Below are 19,537 nucleotides of genomic sequence, written 5' to 3' on the forward strand. Positions count from 1 at the left end.
TCACCAAATCTGTTCCCAATCAAGCACGGTGAAGTTGTAATGAGAGACGGAGACTAATTGAAACATGCAATCTCATCGCTGAAGCAACATATTTGCGGAAACTGCAGAAATTAATCAAGCAACTCGTGAATCATCGCAAACAGGCAAAATTTCGTAATTTTTTCCGGCAAAGGTGACGACGGAAATTGAACGATGTGCCATACTTGGAAAAAGAAAATAAATACGGATGTTTTCACGGGCAGTGAAGGAAAAATTGGTATCCGTCAAAATCGAAAATCGAGTTTTAATAGTCAAAGATCGATAAAATCGAGGTAGAACCATGATCGTCTAGTTTCGATCCAAACTCGAGTTTTCAATTTCAACCTTGACCATTGATCTCTGTACCGTCACTACCAACCTATGATAAAGCCATCCGTCTATAATGAAAGACCTTTATCTCAGGTTCGTAAAATTGAAATGGAACCCCCTCGATCATGAAGAAAGCATCTTAATTAAGAAATTTCTTTCGGGGAGGTCCAAAACCAGGGGGGAAAATAAAAAAAACCGGGTACTAAGTAGAGGGTTTTAAACTAATTTTAACACCTTTCATAATCGAAAAAACTTCATTTGTTGAAGAAATATTTTGTATATTCATGATTTTCCAATTTTTTTCCTTTATGAAGGAAAATAATTGCCTTTATATATTTCGGGGGGTGGGGGATCCGTACCCCCCAGACCCTGTCCGGCTACGCCACTGCAATCTTGATGTTACTTAAAAATTTTAATGGAGCCGAATGGTTCCAAGTGTTGATATGATATGCGTGCATTTATAAAATTTTACCAAAACTTTAAATCAATTATTAGTAGATTTTCTGGGATTTTTTTCTTCTACCCGAATGTGTATCTTGATCCTTTTTCGAGTAAATAATAAACATGTTTTGTGCGAACTGTATTAAAAATTAACTCCAATTTTTCGATCAATCAACTTATTGCTTCAAATTTCGATTTTTATCGATCATTCGAGGTTTTCATTTAGATTAAAAATCGATTTTGATCGAAATGTTTCCATTAATAGCAACGAGCGTGATTATATCAAATGTGATGATAAAAACAGTCAGACTTTCATGTAATCAATCACATTAACTTACCTGCATTGGTGTCGACGCAGCAGAGAGAGACGTGAACCCCACGATGTCACTAAAATATATTGTGACGCTGTCATAGGTTTCTGCGATAACTGATTGGCCTTGAATCAGCTGGTTGGCCACAGTCCTGGAAAGAGGAAATGAGACTATTAATTAAAGAAGAAAAAAAGGTTCTAAACAATTGACATCATATTGATAATAACATTGGCCACAAAATTCTGGTGGAAAAAAATTCGACAGTATTTTTAATCGATATCCATATCTTGAAATTCAATTTCGTTTTACTCTATGATGATATCCACCGTTTCTTAAAGTAAAAAAATGGTTCTCAAGATGCCGTATTAAAATCAATTTATATACTGATATATGAAACTATTTATTTCTGATTTCGAAGATCTCTAACCTAATATAGAAATTAATGTAATTTTTACCGGAACTCCTTAACACCGATTAAGAATGTAATGCGAAAGAACTGAAAATTGCTCTACCTACTACTATTTTCAATCAAGCATGGTGAAGCTGTAACAAGAAACACAGACTTACTGAATTGTGAATCGGTAAGCATTTTCAAAGTAACATTTTTACGGTAATGGCGGAAATTTATCAAACGACTCGTGCAGCTCCATAAACAAGCAAGTTCTGTAAGGCGAACAGATAATGAAAATTGCACCACATGTTCTCCCACCAGAGTGAAGGGCTCATATTATGAGCCGTGAAATCCTACTAATCCCGCAGAAAAGATAGCGGCGGTAAGTATATTGAAAAGGCGGATATTTAGTCTCCATAGGGAGACGAGTGGCTTCTCTCTGTGGCTTTGAATCTATCTGAAAGCTAAGGGCGTTGGATCGGAGCTATAGCATCCCCGAGGCTCCACTGGCGAAGGCAAACACACCAAAAAGACTAACTCACAGGGTTCGGGAGTCCGGAGCTAGCTGATACGATACGCTAGGGTCTGGCTGAGTAAACATTCACTCCTCCGTAGCCGTGAGTTCTCGGCACTGAGCGTAAATATGTGCTGATCTTAGGTTCCGAGTGAATTCAGGCGATGCAGGTGAGGATGGAACCGTAGCAACTTCAGAGATAATTCATAATTGTATCTCACACATCACATAATTCACATCACTTGGTAAGTGAGGGAACTGCAGGAGTTTCAATTCCCCAGGAATGCTTTTTAGTTTTCTGAATGCATACTTGCAAATAAAGTACCGACGAAAATATTTTAGTAATGCTCTGAATCAAGAATATTTACTTTTTCATCGCACCAAGGGATTATGGATGTGCTATTGACGTAAAATATTTCATTATTATGCTTTATAAATTGATTTAGAGCTGTAAACCTAACGTAAATATCGTCGCAGCTAATTAAGGAAATTTCAACATAGGTATATTTAATCATAGGCGGATTTAGGGGCAGGTGCACCCCCCACGCTAAAAAATTAGACAAAATTTTTAATACGGTTATCATTAAGTTCGTTTTTTTGTGTATTACGAGCCTCAGTCATGTTAATAACTTTCATATTAAAATGAAGAGAATATTTAGTACTGCAATACTTGCATGACATTTTAATTTTAAATACGAGGAGACCGTTTGCCTGTGCCCCCAGACTTGTGCCCCCAGAAATCCTGGATCCGCCTTTGGTTATAATTTGTATTAAAATTTTGAAATCATGAACACATTTATACTAAATGTATGTATACTGAATTTCGTGATAGTATTTGTTAATGTGCTTATAGGATTTTAATTTTCACCTCATTTATTCTGCACTTTCCTCATTTGTTAAAATTTTTACTTGACTTGGAGATATGATTCGTCTTGAAAAAATTACGCAATTGTTGCTACAAAAGTCGAACGAATGAGTGAGAAAATGGAGAAATACAGAAAGGAGGAATACTGGCGCGTCAACGAATTATTGTTTAAATCCGCCAGGATTCAAACGCTTTGGTACTACATAAATGGGTCAAATCAGTATCTATGAAAAACCAAAGTAATTGATATGTCAATGTTAATAGCTATGTATACTTTGCACATAAACACGTTTCTACCACGTACTATTCTTATGATTGCGAACCATTATCTTTTCTATTTCTCCCTTTACCACTCTATTAAGAGCTTTTAGCCTAATATCACTTTTTTTCTCACCCACTTAGTTTCGCATAAAACACAGTCGTAAAGCAAATTATTAGGAAAAAAATGCTTATCCATTCTACGATATGTTGAAGGGGAAAATTGTCGCTGGATAGAGACTAAATGAAGTTATCTGTTAATTATGGTTTAATGATGTCACATGTTACGATCGTTTACTCGGTACGCGTAATATTCATTATAGAGTAGTTTTTATTCAACATACAAGATTTTCTCAAAGCGATGGCGCATTTCTTCATTTTCTCTTTGCTGGTCGACTAGAAAAAAATAATGTAATATTTTGAGAGGAAAGAACCTTCACCCTTAGGCAGAAGAATTTCATTAATTTTGGTTGAGGAGAAAAAAAAAGAAATTTTTGTGGCAATTTTCCCCAGGCGCCACCCACATAAAGCCACAAAACTTCATCTAATATTGGACTGCCATTAAATTAAGCATTAATCGAAAAATATATTCGTTGGGTAATTTGAATTCACTCAGCGCTTCCACGTAAGAGTGGGTCTTGGTCGGCGAAGGTAGAGCTCACCCTCGTCTAAGCCGTAGGTGCATAGATGGGCTCGTTTACTACAAGGTGTTTCAAAATGAATAGCGGGGTTTTAACGCTTTCTAATATTTATTACACTGAACTTAGAACTATAAATAATGTATCAAATGTAAGGGGAACTCAAATAGCTTTGCATGTAAACGTACAAATATTCAATGCGTGCATCATTCGTCACACAACACACGTAATGGTGATATGCGAATACTTCCCAAACGTTGATTAGTGCCTTTCGAAAATTGTAACAACAGCTGTTTCAATCCCGTTTCTTAATTCTTAAATATTAACTAGTAGTGTCGAAAAGAATGTTATTATCACCTAGAGGATCACCACCGAATTTAACGCAGAACGCATGTCGCACAGTTACTACAGATTCCGTCTTTTCAAACAGTAAAACGCAAAGTTTTCTGTTCACAAGTGGACATATTTACTATTAGCGCTCTCCAACGGATGGAGACGAAAAAAATTGGTTTATATGCTGATTATTGCCAACAAACAAAACTGTTTTAGTTGTTCTTTCATCCGATGCATCATTTACCATTGTGAGTAAAGTATAATAAATGTACAAAGCGTTAAAACCTCGATATTCATTTTGAAACACCAGGAGTTTAAAAATGTCGATTTTGATAAATCAAAAAAGTAAAAGACTCATATGTCCCCGCTTCTCTATTTGTTACCAACTGCTCGAGCTGTTAGTGTAAAGAAATCAAATCCCTTAAACTTTTTCCAGATAAATTGGTGACGTCTCGATATATAAGTTGAGAGTTTCACGGCTTCTCCACCACTCGTCGGTCTCGCGCATCGCCCGGACGTTGTTTACACATTACATTATTCATCCCTCGATAAACGGTTCCCAATGAACGAATTGATGAGGAGGAACTGGGACAGAACCTGAAGGAAAAAAAAAGATTCGTCGAAGTAAATATAGGTAGAAAAAAACTTTCATAAGGGAGAACATCGGCGAAAAGTAATTAATTGTAGGGAAATAGCGGAAATTGATCGGTAATTAAACTCCATCGCAGCCTTTTTTCTTCTCCCTGTCTTGTGTCCGGAAACCCTTGAAAAAATTCATGAGTGACATTCACATTTCACACTTAGTTAGGTATGAGCTGTGTTCTTAGCAATCCAAACCTACCTCTGGTTTGAGACACTAATTTAGTGAATTAGTATTTTCTGTCATTGCACTACCTCGGTCTTCAGGGTGAAGCCGAGTGAACTTGTCACTGTTCACAATCCTAGCAGACGTTTCGAAGGCGATGCAGCACTCAATATTCTCGGCACACTAAGCTATGAAATCAGTTGGTCGCATGGTGTTCTCTGAAGATGGGGGCTGCATCACCTCTGAAACGTCGGCTAGGTAAGTTAACAGTAGCAGCTCTACGCGGCTTCACCCCGAAGACCGAGATAGTGAAGTGATTCATGTTAACGCATAAGCCTACCTTTTTGAATGAGTATTTTCTTCTCTGTTTTTTTTCTTCAAATTCCTTGTTATTTTAACCTACCCTTAAATTTTGAATTGATATGAACTCATGAAAAGTGGGCGGAAACAATGCCGTTTTTAGTCTAAATTGATGAGTTTACGTGAATAACCCCATTCCAGAAAATCATAGCCGGTTCCTTTCCTTATGATACATACAACGTGAGGTATGATGGTGGAAAGACTCCACAAAAATCTCACTTTGGATTGGCTGGCTCTATTACCCTGTATGAGTGACATTCATTTTTCGGTGGTTTAGGCTGGCATGAGTCTTATCCTTAAGCCTTTGCTTTAAGACACTTACTTGTTGAATTACTATCATCTGCTTTCTTTTTCTAGCATTTATTAATATAACTCTAAATGCCAATGGGTTCCAAAGTCGCAAGCAATAATAAAAAAATACATGGAAAGTTGAAATCACATGCTTGATTTGAACTACTTTGCCACCGTAGAGCCCTGATATGAATTAAGGGGACTTACTATGACTTCATGGACGTGTCGCAGTGATTTTCCGAGCACCTGCTGTGAACACAAAAGAGAGAGGACAGAAAAGTAGGTTAGGATCTAGTTTGATTACAGATCAATTTCCGCGATTTTCCTATGTTAAATTAGTTTTTGCCGAGGTTTTTGCTAACGAAAGATTTGTCTACCTCTATTTTCCTCGATGTATCTCTTTATTTCTTCTATTTTCAGCTTCTGTCTGACAAAACTGTCGCATGGGTCCTGATATTGATGTCCTGTTTTTTATTTTAATAAAGAGGTACACATACAGAAATACTGCCAATTTAAAGTGCACTTAAAACAAAAAATATTAAATAATTAAAGAATAATTATTTGTTACAAATTTAAATAGAATAAAAAAGAAAAACAAACATATATCCGGCTATCTAGTTATTTATGCGATAAATATGTTAATGCCCGATGAGTAAAATTTTTAAGTGTCAGTACAAACGGATCAATATCACCGGGTAGAGTATTTATTAAAAACGAAAGCCTATGGAAAGGTGAGCGCTTAATTACAGATAGCCTGAGTGTAGGAATGTGGAGTAAAGAAGTAGATCGGGTGTGGCGGGAAGGTACTCTAACGTTGAGGATGGAAACAATGCCAGGACTGTCGAAGTGGGAGTTAAGGCTATTATAAATGAATTTGATGTCTGATTGAAGTTGGAGAAGGGATAGACTAGGGACGGATAAAGAGGATAAAACTGCACTAGTAGGTGACTCGCGGAGATTTGGGTTTCTAAATTTTACAATTTTTGCAAAAAAAGTTGTAACACTGTTAAGGGTGGCAAGATTAGTGGGAGCAGACATTGACCGAATTGGGGAGCAATAGTTGATCACCGGAAGAACTATGGTTGAGAAGTAGGATTGGAGTGCCTTAGTACTGGAGATATCCGTGAACCGGTAGAGTAGTCCTAAGAGTGACATGGCTTTAGATTTGATCACATGCATGTGTTCAGAGAACAGAAGTTTTTGGTCCACAATAATTCCAAGATCTTTCATGGATGACACACGATTAAGAGGCAAGGATTTAATTGCATAATCAAAAAGGATAGGAGTTTTCTTCGCAGATACTGTCTTTGTGGTGCACTTTTTAAAGTTCAATTGCAGAGAATGCACCACTCTGTGGTCTTTTTTACGGCATCCTGTAGCATATTACAGTCTGCGAAATTATTTATCGTTTTAAATAGTTTGCAGTCATCAGCATAGAGTCATGTATTGACTTGGGAAGAACGGACAATGGGGGCAAGGTCATCAATAAATAGGTTGAAGAGGTAAGGTCCAAGAACGCTACCTTGAGGCACTCCGGAGGTAACGTTAGACCAGGAAGATGAGATACCAGCGAGTATTACTCTTTGGGATCTGTCTCGGAGGAAACTGGACAACAGAATGAGGAATTTACCATGGATATTAAAGCGGGAGGCGAGTTTATGCAGGAGAAGTTTATGGTTAAGGGTGTCGAAGGCTTTGGAAAAATCAAGAAAGATGGCGTCAAGTTGGGACTTTTCGACCATGGATTGTACGGCATGTTGCTGAAATATTGATAGTTTTGTAAGACAAGAGCGACCCGGAAGAAAGCCGTGCTGATCAGGGGAGAGAAAGGGAGAAGTAAAGTCGGTTCAGGATGATCCTTTCAAAGACCGAGGAAAGAACGGGAAGTATAGAGATAAAAAAACTATATTACGTGATGTGACATATTCTGGTTTTGGGCCGATGCATCAATAATTAAAACGTAAAAGGCATACAGACTCACATACTATACAGCTATCTAACCTTCATAAAGCAGCTACATGTTAAAATTCATGGCTCAGTATAATGCATTCATGGAGCGATTATGTCCCAAGTTTTAATCCAAAGCACCAGATCTATTTTCAATTATATTCAAAGAAAAAACTAAATTCCTCGAAACATAATAATGTGAGTTTTGTAGGCATACATTTCCGTGAAATAAATTGAAAATCCTCATTTTGGTCAAAAAACCGAAATGTGAGTGAATACTTTACCTTTACGTAGATAACTTTAGTGACATGGATTTGGCAAAAAAAATAGTGAATGAAACTTGGGCTCACCGCTTTGGATGATTCAATTTTTTCAAAGCTGAAATTTTCATTAGACTTAACGTAAGTTGAAAGGTCAGCCTCGTAAAAAATATAAAATAAAATATTAAATGACAACAGTCGGGGATGGAACGCCTACCGACGAGAGAGCTTAGCAACAAATCCTGATTAAGCCTCTCAAAATTCGTGGAGCTCTGCGATCCTCTGAATAAGGAAAGGGGACAAGCTATGCGAAAGTAGATGGCACAATCCACCTAAAATTAAAAGAATTCATTTGTACCTTACAGACTCTGGCTTACATGAGGTGCAGAATTTCACCGAGACATCCTGCCTCGCATATTGTAGAGGAGGACAATTTTTTAACATGATGGGCTCTACGATATTCTTCTTCACGTAACATCATCAAATTTCCAGAAAATTCAATACTTACTCAATGGTAAGAGGCAGAGTAAGCTGCAATATTTTCCAGCAATTTAATTTTCATATTAAGGGAAATCTATAGCCAAAATAGCCCACACTATGTATAATAGTCATCCCGCTAAGCAGGAATCGAACACGCGGCTTTTGGCCGGGAAGGCAAGAATTCTTTAAAACCATCAGATGCAATACAAATTTGTAAAAGAAAATTTGTGTACGTTTTTGCAGACATGCACCAGCATCAAATCAAGTAATTTCAAAGCAAAAAGGTCGAAACCAAGATCAAAGATCACCGGAAAACCGGGAAAGAGTGCGCAAAAAAACTTGTAATGGCAGTGACACTTTACGGTTCGAAAGCTTGGGCCATTTGAAAAAGCGACCAGAAAAGAAAAGAGGCCTTCGAGGACTGGTGATGGAGAAGGATGCTGAAGATAAAATGGACCGCTAGGAACGGGGTATATAGATGGATATGAGAAGAATGTGTACGCCAAGCAAGAACACAGTGAACTGGCCACGTAATGAGAATTAGAAGTTACGTGAGAATATAACGGTAGAAACGGAATGGAAAACTGATGAAGTCCCCAGTGAAAGGCCAAAGGACAAGTACCTTTGACAAATCCAGAAGGATACGGGGAAGAATAACCTCAGGGAGGTAAAAGAACTGGCATGGAATGGGAAGAAATAGAGGTCCGAAGCGTACCAGTCTTAGGATTTACAATGCTGTGAATGAATAAAAGAATGTATGGTAAATGGCTGATATCCTAAAACCTTCCACCACATGCGTATTGAAGTGGCCAGGGGGGTAGATATACATGTAAGAGTCTATCTGTGTTAAAAGTTCAAATATAAAAGCGAGATAATATTTTTATCCTCGCGTCGCTCGCCACTGGCATATAACGGAGTTCCGCTCCCTCATTCCATTTTTCCTCTCCCTTCATCGAACGACCTTTTTTTCCGAATCCGGAGCGAAAGTGAAAATTCATGAGGAAAGAGAGAGAATAGAGGGGGTTATTCAATCATTCCTTCCTCCCCAAAATATCCCTTTTAGGCTTCCCTTACTCCCTCCTCTCGTTAATATTCGAAGAGACGTTAATTTTATAACACCTTTGACTCAGATTCATGAATTTTCATCGCGATGGTGGCGGTTGAGCGGCGATCTCAGCTTCTCTCGGCTTAAAAAAAAACATTATTGGAGGCAAAGCCTGGCTCGAGCGGATTCGTACTATCCTTCACGTTTCATTAAGGTGATAAAGGCGCTATCCTACAAAAGAAGGTAGAAAATGGTGAACATGACTGAAGACCAAGGTTATTCGCGACTCTACTAGGCACGTAGCAGCCACACAGCGGGTTAAAAACCACCCTCAATTTTTTTAAAGCTTATAAAAATATTTTGATGTACATATGAAGCTAAAATTTCTCCTATTCAGCATGAGTTAAAATCAGATGATATCAGAAAATAGTGAGAGAAGGAGAATATTACGCTAGATCAATTTATGGATTGATTGAGATAATGCGGAAGGATAAATTTGATCGAGACGAAGTATACCACATATATATTGAGGTTAAAGACGGTCACTCAAACGGACAGCAGAAAGAACTAGCGGAAAAGAAACTCAATAAAATGAGGGCCGAAACTATGAACCGGTATCTTCGACTGACTGTACTGCCAGTGAAACTATTGTCATCACCACAACAACCGACGCGGTAAACATAAAATATGAAGAAATTCGTAGCACGTTGTTGCGGTTACGTTATCAATGAATTATTTTCTTTCTTAAATAAAGAGGTGATCACGATAAAGTTGTATATGCGCAATAGAGACATTCCAAGAGTCAATAGGGAACTGCATCGTGACATCATGGCTGACTCAACGAAACAAATACCTGGCAACGTGCTTGGACTCAGGTCACAGAAGAATTTAATCCTGAAAAACACAATTCAAACAGATACTATTTTCCTAAATTTTACTGGTATTAGGTACCTATTTTCAAAATTACCTTATCATTGATAAAATTATTCGATGGCAAAGAAGAGAAAAATTAGGATCCAAGGCATTCTAACTAGTCTCACCAGAAATCTGCATGTGTACAAAATTACTACTATCTGTGGTACTTTGAGCAACATTACAATGCTATTGCGGGAAATACTATTTAATCAATATTTCAATAATGAGTGCACTGAGTATATTTACACCATTCATTTACTTCTTATGGCTAAAAGGCAGTGACGTGAATTAGCTATGCATTATTTTCCTCATGCATTTTTATTCGCTACGCACCGTTAAGGAATATTTTTAATTACATAACATATAGATTCTAATGCACCCAGGAAAAGGTTTTAAGGGAGTTATATAATTATAGTTTAATGATATAATTTTTAGAAACCAAAAATTAGCTAGATACAATTCTGAAATATCGTTATCACATTGAACACCTCACAAAAACGCATTTCTTGAGTAAAAAAACTTCAGCCGGCCGTAAAAATTCTCTAATGCAGTGAAAGAAATAATATAATGGAGCGATTTGAACCCGTCGATCGGCTAAGTGATAAGGTGGAATTTTAATTTGTCAAGAAATTGTTATTATCAAAGAATTTGTTTTACAAGACTACCGATGTAAACCATTACCAGTCAATAATCATATTTTAACAAGCAAATATTTCAACCGCTGGAGTGCCATTAAATATTTATGGAATCAAACAGGTATTGCATTTAACAAGCGACAAGATTTCATAAAATGGTTCAAGTCTTTGAATAACCACCTTTTTCTTTGACGGAGCAAGGTCATGTTAAAGGAGGGAGAACTGACAGTGTACTACTTATTTATGAAGAGTGGCGCAACACGGTTTCAAATCCTTGAGGAACAAGAGCGCGAGGCTAAATTAAATTCATCGCAGTTAAAAGCGTTAAAGTAATGGCGTTTTGCATCTTACGGAAAACCAGGGACCCTCTTGCCAGGCAAAGTGGAGTCTGAAGGGGAGAGTTTTGAGGACCTGTCAGAGTTAACAACCAGCGCTTTATTTTTGATGAGAGGCGGGGACCTCTTAAATTATTTCCTTACCCTTGCGCCCAAAATTTCCAAACAAAAGCTCTCTCTTCAAATAATAACGAAAAACTATGTTTGCGAGAGATTGAAAACCCATTTTGGAGCAGAAAATATGAGAATAGATTTTCTGGCTTTTGAGGCTGAGAAAATTCATTCCGAGAAAAAGTTTTGTTTGTTTTCAATTGTCTTCCGCTTTATTTTTCGAAATGAAATAGCTCAATAGCTGCTTTATAGCATCTACTGTTGAAGAAAATGAGGAAACAAAACAACTCACAAATATTTGACAAGCCGAACGTGGTAGCTTTTTATTTTCCTCCGACTGCGCCAAAATTAATGGTCTCCAAATTGCTTGCTCCCATTTCTCCAAATTCCTCAAAAAAATTTCACCGTCAAAAAAATAATCTTTCTAAAACGTTCAGTTGGGAAATTTTCAATCCTAGACGACATACCTCTCCATTAGGTATTATAGTAGCAGTTGTTGTAAAAAGCTTCATTGAAGTCATTCCTCCAATAAAGTAGCTGCTTAGATGAGAACCAAGGTAAGAATAATACCTTTCGAATAGACTGGAAAATATTGTGATAATTAGATTCAACGATGGAAAATAAAATTAAACCTGAGAGTAAAACAAGTAAAAGAATGGAATAAATCATGCAGTAAAATGATTGTAAAATCTTTAGATTAGGCCCTGATTTTGATAATATCTATGAATGAGAACAATGTGACGACAACAAACTCTTTTCCCTCTCAAGACGCTTTGGGATTGCTTTCACGGCTCATATGCCATTTCCGAAATAGTACCCTCTCTACTATTACTACGTATAGATGAGAAAAAAGTATTCGCTAAACATTAATTTTCCGCATTTATTACGTTATTGGAAGCTACATTAAATGTCCGCATTTCTCGCGAGGACATTCAAACACACCACTAGGCTATTAGGCCACATTGCAGAATGTTTCCTCTTTTCATGCAGTGGCTTTGGGTAGTATGTTAGATAGCGTCAATCAAAATTAAATACAAAATGAAGTGATAAATAAAATATCGGGGAGTGGAAATGCTTCGTGAGTAGAGCGTTATGCTTCTGATCGAAACGTCCCCAGTTCAAGTCCTGGGTGAGGACATTAACGCTCCCCAAGCAACAATCTTTTAAAGTGGGAGGTGACCAAGGAAAGGACTTCTGATACTGAAAGAAGAGCGCTTCATTTACAGTGATTTATTCCTTTTAAGGGACGATCAGTCGCAAATATGATTTTGGGATCCGGTGCAGAAAGACTTAATCCGTGAAATGAAAAAAATACAAAGGAAAGCTGCGTGATTTGTCAAAAATTGCTATATGCGTAAAAACAGCATTACCCAGATGATGAGGAAATAAAGTTGGGAGCCGCTAGAGACTCGGAGGCTGAGCGCTAGGCTTAGATTGCTTGAACAATTAAGAATGAATATCTTTGGGAGCGACACGGAGAATATCATCTAAGAACCCCACTATATTTCCAGGTCCGACAGAAGCGATAAATTAAGAGAGATCTTTTGCCGAACGGATGAACATGGGAATTCGTTTTTCCCCGATCCATAAAAGACTAATGAATGCTAGTCGTATTTTTTAGAGTATTTAATTTTTACGCATAGATGGCTGGTATCCTAGCACTCCTGCCCCACGCCTTTTTAGGCGGCTTTCGGGGTAGTATATAGATAAAGAATACCGTGAGCTCTTGAGGCTGAGTCTCACCAATCTCCACCAATGTACTTAGCTGTAGACCGCCTTCTTTGTATGCTAAAAAAAACCGAAATTGGTTTGCATTTTGCACGAACAATACATCTCGTGGAAGTGATGAAGAGTGAAGGAAGTTTAATTAAGGGAGGGAAGACAAAGCTTCGTTAATCGGATGAAAGTCGTAGGAGGCTGGCCGAGCTAAAGGAGGAGATTGCTTCAGAAAATTGGAAGCCTTGAACGAGAGGGAAGAAATAGATGCGATTTCATCCACGTCTAAAATCCGCCTATTGAGAATGTTCCAACGCGACAATGCAATTAAAAGAAATTAAAAGCGATCCCAAAATTTTATGTACTTTCATATCAATTCAATTAATAATAAATCAAACTTGGATATTTATCCGATCGATGACATTAATAATGTTCAATATCCGATAATTGAAAAATTTATAATCCGGATCAGTTTATATAACTTGCAAATTAAAGAACGAGCGTTGAGGTATGAATCAGCAACTTGACCGTCTGCTTGAGTTTAGTGAGGTTTGAGCAGGCTACACCTCTTTCACATTAAAACTTCGTATTTGATTCATTTACAGCGTATTTTGCAAACTGCTATAAAAGTCCATTATTGGAGTCCATATGCACCATTTTAACATTTTAATCATAATTTCTAATATAAGTTTAACCAAAATAACATCTACTGTGTATTTGCAGTCCACATTAATTCCGCGGGTAAATATGAGATAATTTTACAATTAACGGAATTTTATGGTTTTTAAATTCAATAAAAATATAATAGAGTGTAATAAATTTTATTGGTTGGTCATCATTGGAATAAAAGAGGAACTTCAATGTTTTTGCAGAAAGCGTTACTTGGTTTTAAGATGAAATGTACAACACGTATCTTCGTTAGTTTGACATGATATACCCATTTTCGAGCCGGTCATAGCCCATAGTTCATTAACTTTTCCTGTTTACTTGAGATACCTTAGGATATTCTGTGAGAAATTGTATATTTCAAATACACAGAGAAGAAATTATGACTTAAGGTTCTCTTCAGTTAAATGACACATGGTTTACAATTTTTCATTTTATCCTCTTCCGCTTATTCCCAATACGTTAAATCAAGCATCCACCAAACACGGCTGAACAAAATTTGGTTACAGCATTACAACTCGGAATGAGTTATATTGCACCTGAACTATATTCGCCCATAACATAGGTTTTGCATCATGCTTTATAATTTTTGTTTTAAAAGATTTCGATAAGTTAATACCGCGAGTATATAAATAACGGCAAAGAAGGCAAGAAAAACTCGAGGAAATATCCGCTTAGGAAAAGGGTAAAATTTTTTAGACTATCTGTAATCCAATTGTTTTCGACTGCTAACACGTCGATTCGAAAATTAAAAAAGAGGCGAGTAAAACAAGTTTCTTGCGTACGGAGACTAGAAATGTAAGATATTCGATTCCGAATGTGACAACTATGTGTATTGCTGGTTACAAGTTGTTAAGAATTTACGCTTATCACGAAGTCAAATGTGATGCGGGACCTTTCACGTCCTCAATTACACACGTGTATCATCCCTCGTGGATGTGTCTCCAATAATTCCAGGAAATGCACCGGGGAGATAGAAAATAAAAAGAAAACCTCGCCTCCATGCAATCATGCAACTATTTCTCCCATCCAAACCCACGTCCACATTTTTTTAAAAGAAGTTTTCGCCTTTTAATTACTCTCGAGGACGTGCTCACTTTGGAAGGGAAGCTCGACGTAAGTGACAATCTCCTGGGGCAATCAAAACTCCCACACACACCTTGACAAAGCGAAGATGGGTGCGGGAGTGCGGTGATTACGTCGCCGATTATCTCCTTATCTTTTCCCTTCCTGCTTCCTCCTCCACTTCATTCTCTCGCCCCGTACTTTTGCCCTCTCTTTCCACTTCCGTCCCTTCCCCTCCGACAACAAACGAAGGCGAGAGAGCGGCGGAGACGGAGCCGAGCGCGCCACCTGACGTCACACGCATCGATCCCGCAAGGCTGCTATCTGGGTCCCCTCCATTTCCACATTCCCTTCCCCTCGCTCCCTCCCCACCACTGCTCCCGTACCCTTTTCCCACACACCACCCCACGCCTCCTGGACTCACCCCTCGCGTGTATACACACTCGTGGAGGCGGAAGAGATTAAAGGGGAGATGGATTCCATGGTCCAGCTAGCAGAGGACGATGCGCCGCGGGTAGTCGCTTCTCGGCTGCGTACACAGAGGAGAGCGCGGGAATTTTCATGTCTCGCAGCTCAATAGCAGCTCAGTCCGGCTCTTCAACTCAATTCTCACTGCTGCATGTCCGCTTCCTACCACTTCAAGTTTAGTTTAAAGTATACCGGGACTAGCCACGGTGATAACCTTTACGGGAGTCACCCGCACTTAAAGTTTATTTTTCCTATTTATCAACACTGTGTTATTTTAAGACTAAACTCGGAAAAATAAGGAAATAGTAAAATATACATGTACAAGGCACACATTCTGTTTATCGTGGTATTTAGGGAGACCATAGGGACTTTTGGGATAGAGAAATGGGTCTCTATTCGAACTGTGCCGGGTTCATATTCCGGTTGAAGCTTAAGGACCTCCAGGGAAAGGAACCGGCCAACCTTAAATTCACGCGCCTGACTTATTTCGGGGTGAGTTCTACTCTCAACTATCCACTTCCCCCTCATTAGAACAGACATTAGAAGTGGTAAACATTTTTTAAGGAATTTTATCTCCACATATACCTATAAAATTTGCAACGAGCCATTCATTAGATGAGGGAATGAGTTTTCTCCCTAATACACTGTGACAAATATCGCATTAAGAGCAATGGCGCGAAATTGAAAAAGTTTTGAACTGAACCGAAAGTGCAATACTTTTCTAACCACATAGGCTACATATTGTAAGCTTGTTGACTTAGGTATCTAGAGCACAAAATATTAGCTCCTTAAATCTTTGGTCTCGGGTGCAAATATCAAGTTTCATAAAATTTTAGAGGCATTTTAAAGATAGTTAGTTGCATGATTGGTTCGATGGGACGCTAATGAAGGGAAATGACTCCGTCACCGACGCAAAATTTATCACCATCCTTAATTTACTCTCCTCAAATCCGTGACTGACCACGGTCTGCGGTTATTTCCTCAATAAAACCAGCTACAAAAAAAACAATTATATTGACTACTGATCAGCATTGAAAGCTGAATTTTTGTACACTAAAATAAATTAGAAAAATCATCGTCAATCTTTACAGTGTCACTTGCATACGTTCGCAACATAAGTTTTATTCTGTTTTGCAGCTCGAAGTTCTCGTCGGGTCGCTACTCTCACCCAATGTATCCACTCACTTCAGACCTCCTCTCGATCTCATTCATCACGTGTCACACACTTATGGGCGTTGGCGAAATTTGTAAATGTCAGGGCTACGTGCTCCGCCCAACTCTGCCTCTAAGCTGCCCCCAGACCACATTCCATCCGCTGCCCGAGCCCATGTTCAACCTTGCCCGACAAGGGATTCTAGGGATGCTAAGCGTTTTTAATAAACCTCTTGTAGATATGAACGTTAGGATAGAAAGAATGAGTCATTAGGAAAAAATACGGTGGTTGTGTGTCATTAACCATCTGCAAAGGTCAACAATTTCCGAGGATCAGTTTTCGGAAAAAATAATGAACAATGTTAAAAAACGCTTCCTATTCCAATGCTTCAGGGAGTAGATTAACTCATCAATGATTTATCAAGTTTACCTTTTTTAGACTCTAAAACCAATTCTCTTTGGTGTAGAAACGCTAATTAAGAACAGTCTTCATTATACCATTAGGCTTTTTACAATCTGATGTGATTTACCGCTACTCAGGGAAATAAAATATTCAATAGGAATGACCTCGAGCTACAACGGCGAGAAAATAAACAGAGATGTTGCCAAGGAGTGAAAAGCGGAGAAAAAGATTAACGTTCTTAGTACTGTGGCTCATATCGACTAGTCCAATGAAGGTCAATACTCTGAAGTAAATACCAAGTATTCCAATACCTCAAAATTGAAAAGTGTCTTCTTACTCGGAGATGTTTTGATTCCAAGACTAACGGCTCGAAGGAAAAAAAATCGCTAGTAAGCAACGCTTGTTGATCAATGTCTATAATAAAATTCAAGTAATTGTAATAGAGCCTTAATATAATATTTCCACCTGAAATAAAAATTGAGCTATTATAAAAAATAAAAGTTACAGAAATAAAAATCTTAGTAAAATCCCCAGTTCTTGGCCTGAAATACTAATTAAACTCAGTGCAAAAAAATAATTTTTACTGATTGTGCTAGTCTGTGAAATGGTTCCCTAATTTCCCTCTTTTCCTTACTTTTTATTGTAACAAATGATATTTGTCTGTTTTCTTGATGACATCAACAATTCCCATCTCATATATCGCTTAAACTATTATTTTCTCCGTGCCTCGGTACACCGTAGTGTAAGAATGAATTCGCGTCTTAATTATAATTTCATAAACTGTACGTTAATTGAAACGATCAAATGCCAGAATTGAGTTTAACGTCTTAGGCGACATCTTTTGGGAATCGAGAATCGATATCATGATGAAGATAAAACAGTTGTTTCATTTCCTGAGATTTTATTTCTTAACCAATCTAAGATTCTTGATAATGACAGGGTATATTGGCGACACCTAGGTTGGTTAACAATTACAATCTGTAGAAATAAAACAGTTGTTTTATCTCTCTCATGATATCGATCAAATTCCAGGACCAATTTTTTTCACCATATGCTTTCCTTCTCTAAAACTGAACGCTTTTCCTCTGACTGCTATTCGATTTATTCATTTCATTCCCAAAATCCTCTTTACAGGGAATGTTAAATTCCTTCCACTGGGAACAGGCCTTGTAATCTCTAGACCTTTGGCTCCAATTATTCGGGCGAAAAGAGTAATTCCGTCACGTATTCACCAGACTATTTCTCACTCCCGAGGGCTATCTCCTCATTCTGAACGCTGAATACAACAATAAATTATTTTTCTCACGCAATTAGTCGCAACACGCACTTTGATACTTAAATATAATAATGCTTTTGGGAGGTACCTAGATCATTTTTTGTCAGAGGGAGGAATATTTGTTTTACGGAATTATTCCAAAATAAACGAGGATGAGAATTTTCTTTTTTTTTTTTGACATAAAGGTCACGATGAGGCTTTCGTTCCTGACTCATGATTGACTAGACTTCGAAAAAAAATATTTGCGAGACGTGAGTGGAACGAGGATTCGGTTATGGTAAATCAACCGCGGTAGTTTACTAGCCTGCAGAATGAAGACATCGCGGTGTACGTAGGAAAAATAAGTAGGGCACATTGTTTTTCTATGGCGGGGTCTAGACTAGACGTCGTGAGCTAGATGCGAACCGCGAGCGAATGAGATTCGACCCAGAATTCACTATGCATGAAAGAATCTTGGGATTTGTCTGAGCGTGCCGCATGAGTCCTGGGTTGTATTTTTTTAACCTAACTTAACGGACACACACGATTAATTCTGAGAAATATGGACCTCATGATATCGAATCGGACGAGAATATCGATAACGCCTCTATCTTGAACTTTCCGGTCCATTGTTTTCACTACGTTTCAAAATTTACTCATTTTTTTATAACGTGATATACGGTCGCAGTCGGAGCACCAGAGAATCTCCAAATGGCAGATTTCTCGGCTTACTTTCTGCGAAGAGATAGATTTGTTAGTCTGTTTTCGCGGAGTAAGTCGAAAGTACGGCAATGGCATAAGATGTTTAAGTACGGATGAAAATTCAATTACCGAAAAAGTACAATTCACGTGCTTATGTATTTTTGTAGATGAAGTCCACCCTAACCTATCGTAATCACCATTCAGGCTGAAGTTCTTGGTGAGAAACTTTTCGGCATAAAATTGAAATGCAAAGTAAGTTCAGAAATTGTGATTACGAAGCAGAAATCAGGTGTGAAGAGGAGTTTTGTCGCTTCCAGCGTGAAACTTGAAAAATATATGCATTGAGGTCACGACAAGAAAAAATTTTCCTCTTTTAATTTTCTTTGAGCGAAGGAGAACATAGATGGGATGTGAATATTCTTTGGTAAGTATTTTATAAGCAATACTTAGAATTTCTACGCCGCTAAAGGAAGTTCAGGAAATTTTTCCGAAAATTGAAAATATTCCAAAGTTTCATTCTCAAAGGCACAAGAAAATGAAAAAAAAAGGATTAATAAGGATTCATTGAGAGCGTATTAAATGTTAAGGGAAAGTTAAAACGTGCCTTTTGGATATTGAAACGTGCCGTGAATATAAAAATATTGCTGTCTATTTTGAAACACGCTAATTTTAGACTTATTCAATTACCAAGGAAATTGTGAAGTAAAGACATATTATTAATACAAAGTCATAACTAGCTTCTCTAAATGTGACCTTCATAGAAGAATTGGCAATAGCACAGAATTTTAGTATCGAATTATGCAGTAATTGAAAACTATAGCATGACT

General features: G+C 37.8%; 1 protein-coding gene across 1 annotated transcript in view; it reads right to left on the reverse strand.

Moving 5' to 3' along the window:
• Positions 1–19,537, reverse strand: part of LOC124163312 (atrial natriuretic peptide receptor 1-like) — an 897,209-nt gene that overhangs the window by 12,517 nt on the left and 865,155 nt on the right. The window contains exon 20 of the mRNA XM_046540130.1: positions 1,128–1,251. Within this exon, the coding sequence (XP_046396086.1) occupies positions 1,128–1,251 (124 nt within the window). The remainder of the gene's footprint in view (positions 1–1,127; positions 1,252–19,537) is intronic.

Source organism: Ischnura elegans, chromosome 8, assembly GCF_921293095.1.
Source record: "Ischnura elegans chromosome 8, ioIscEleg1.1, whole genome shotgun sequence".
Taxonomy (NCBI): domain Eukaryota; kingdom Metazoa; phylum Arthropoda; class Insecta; order Odonata; family Coenagrionidae; genus Ischnura; species Ischnura elegans.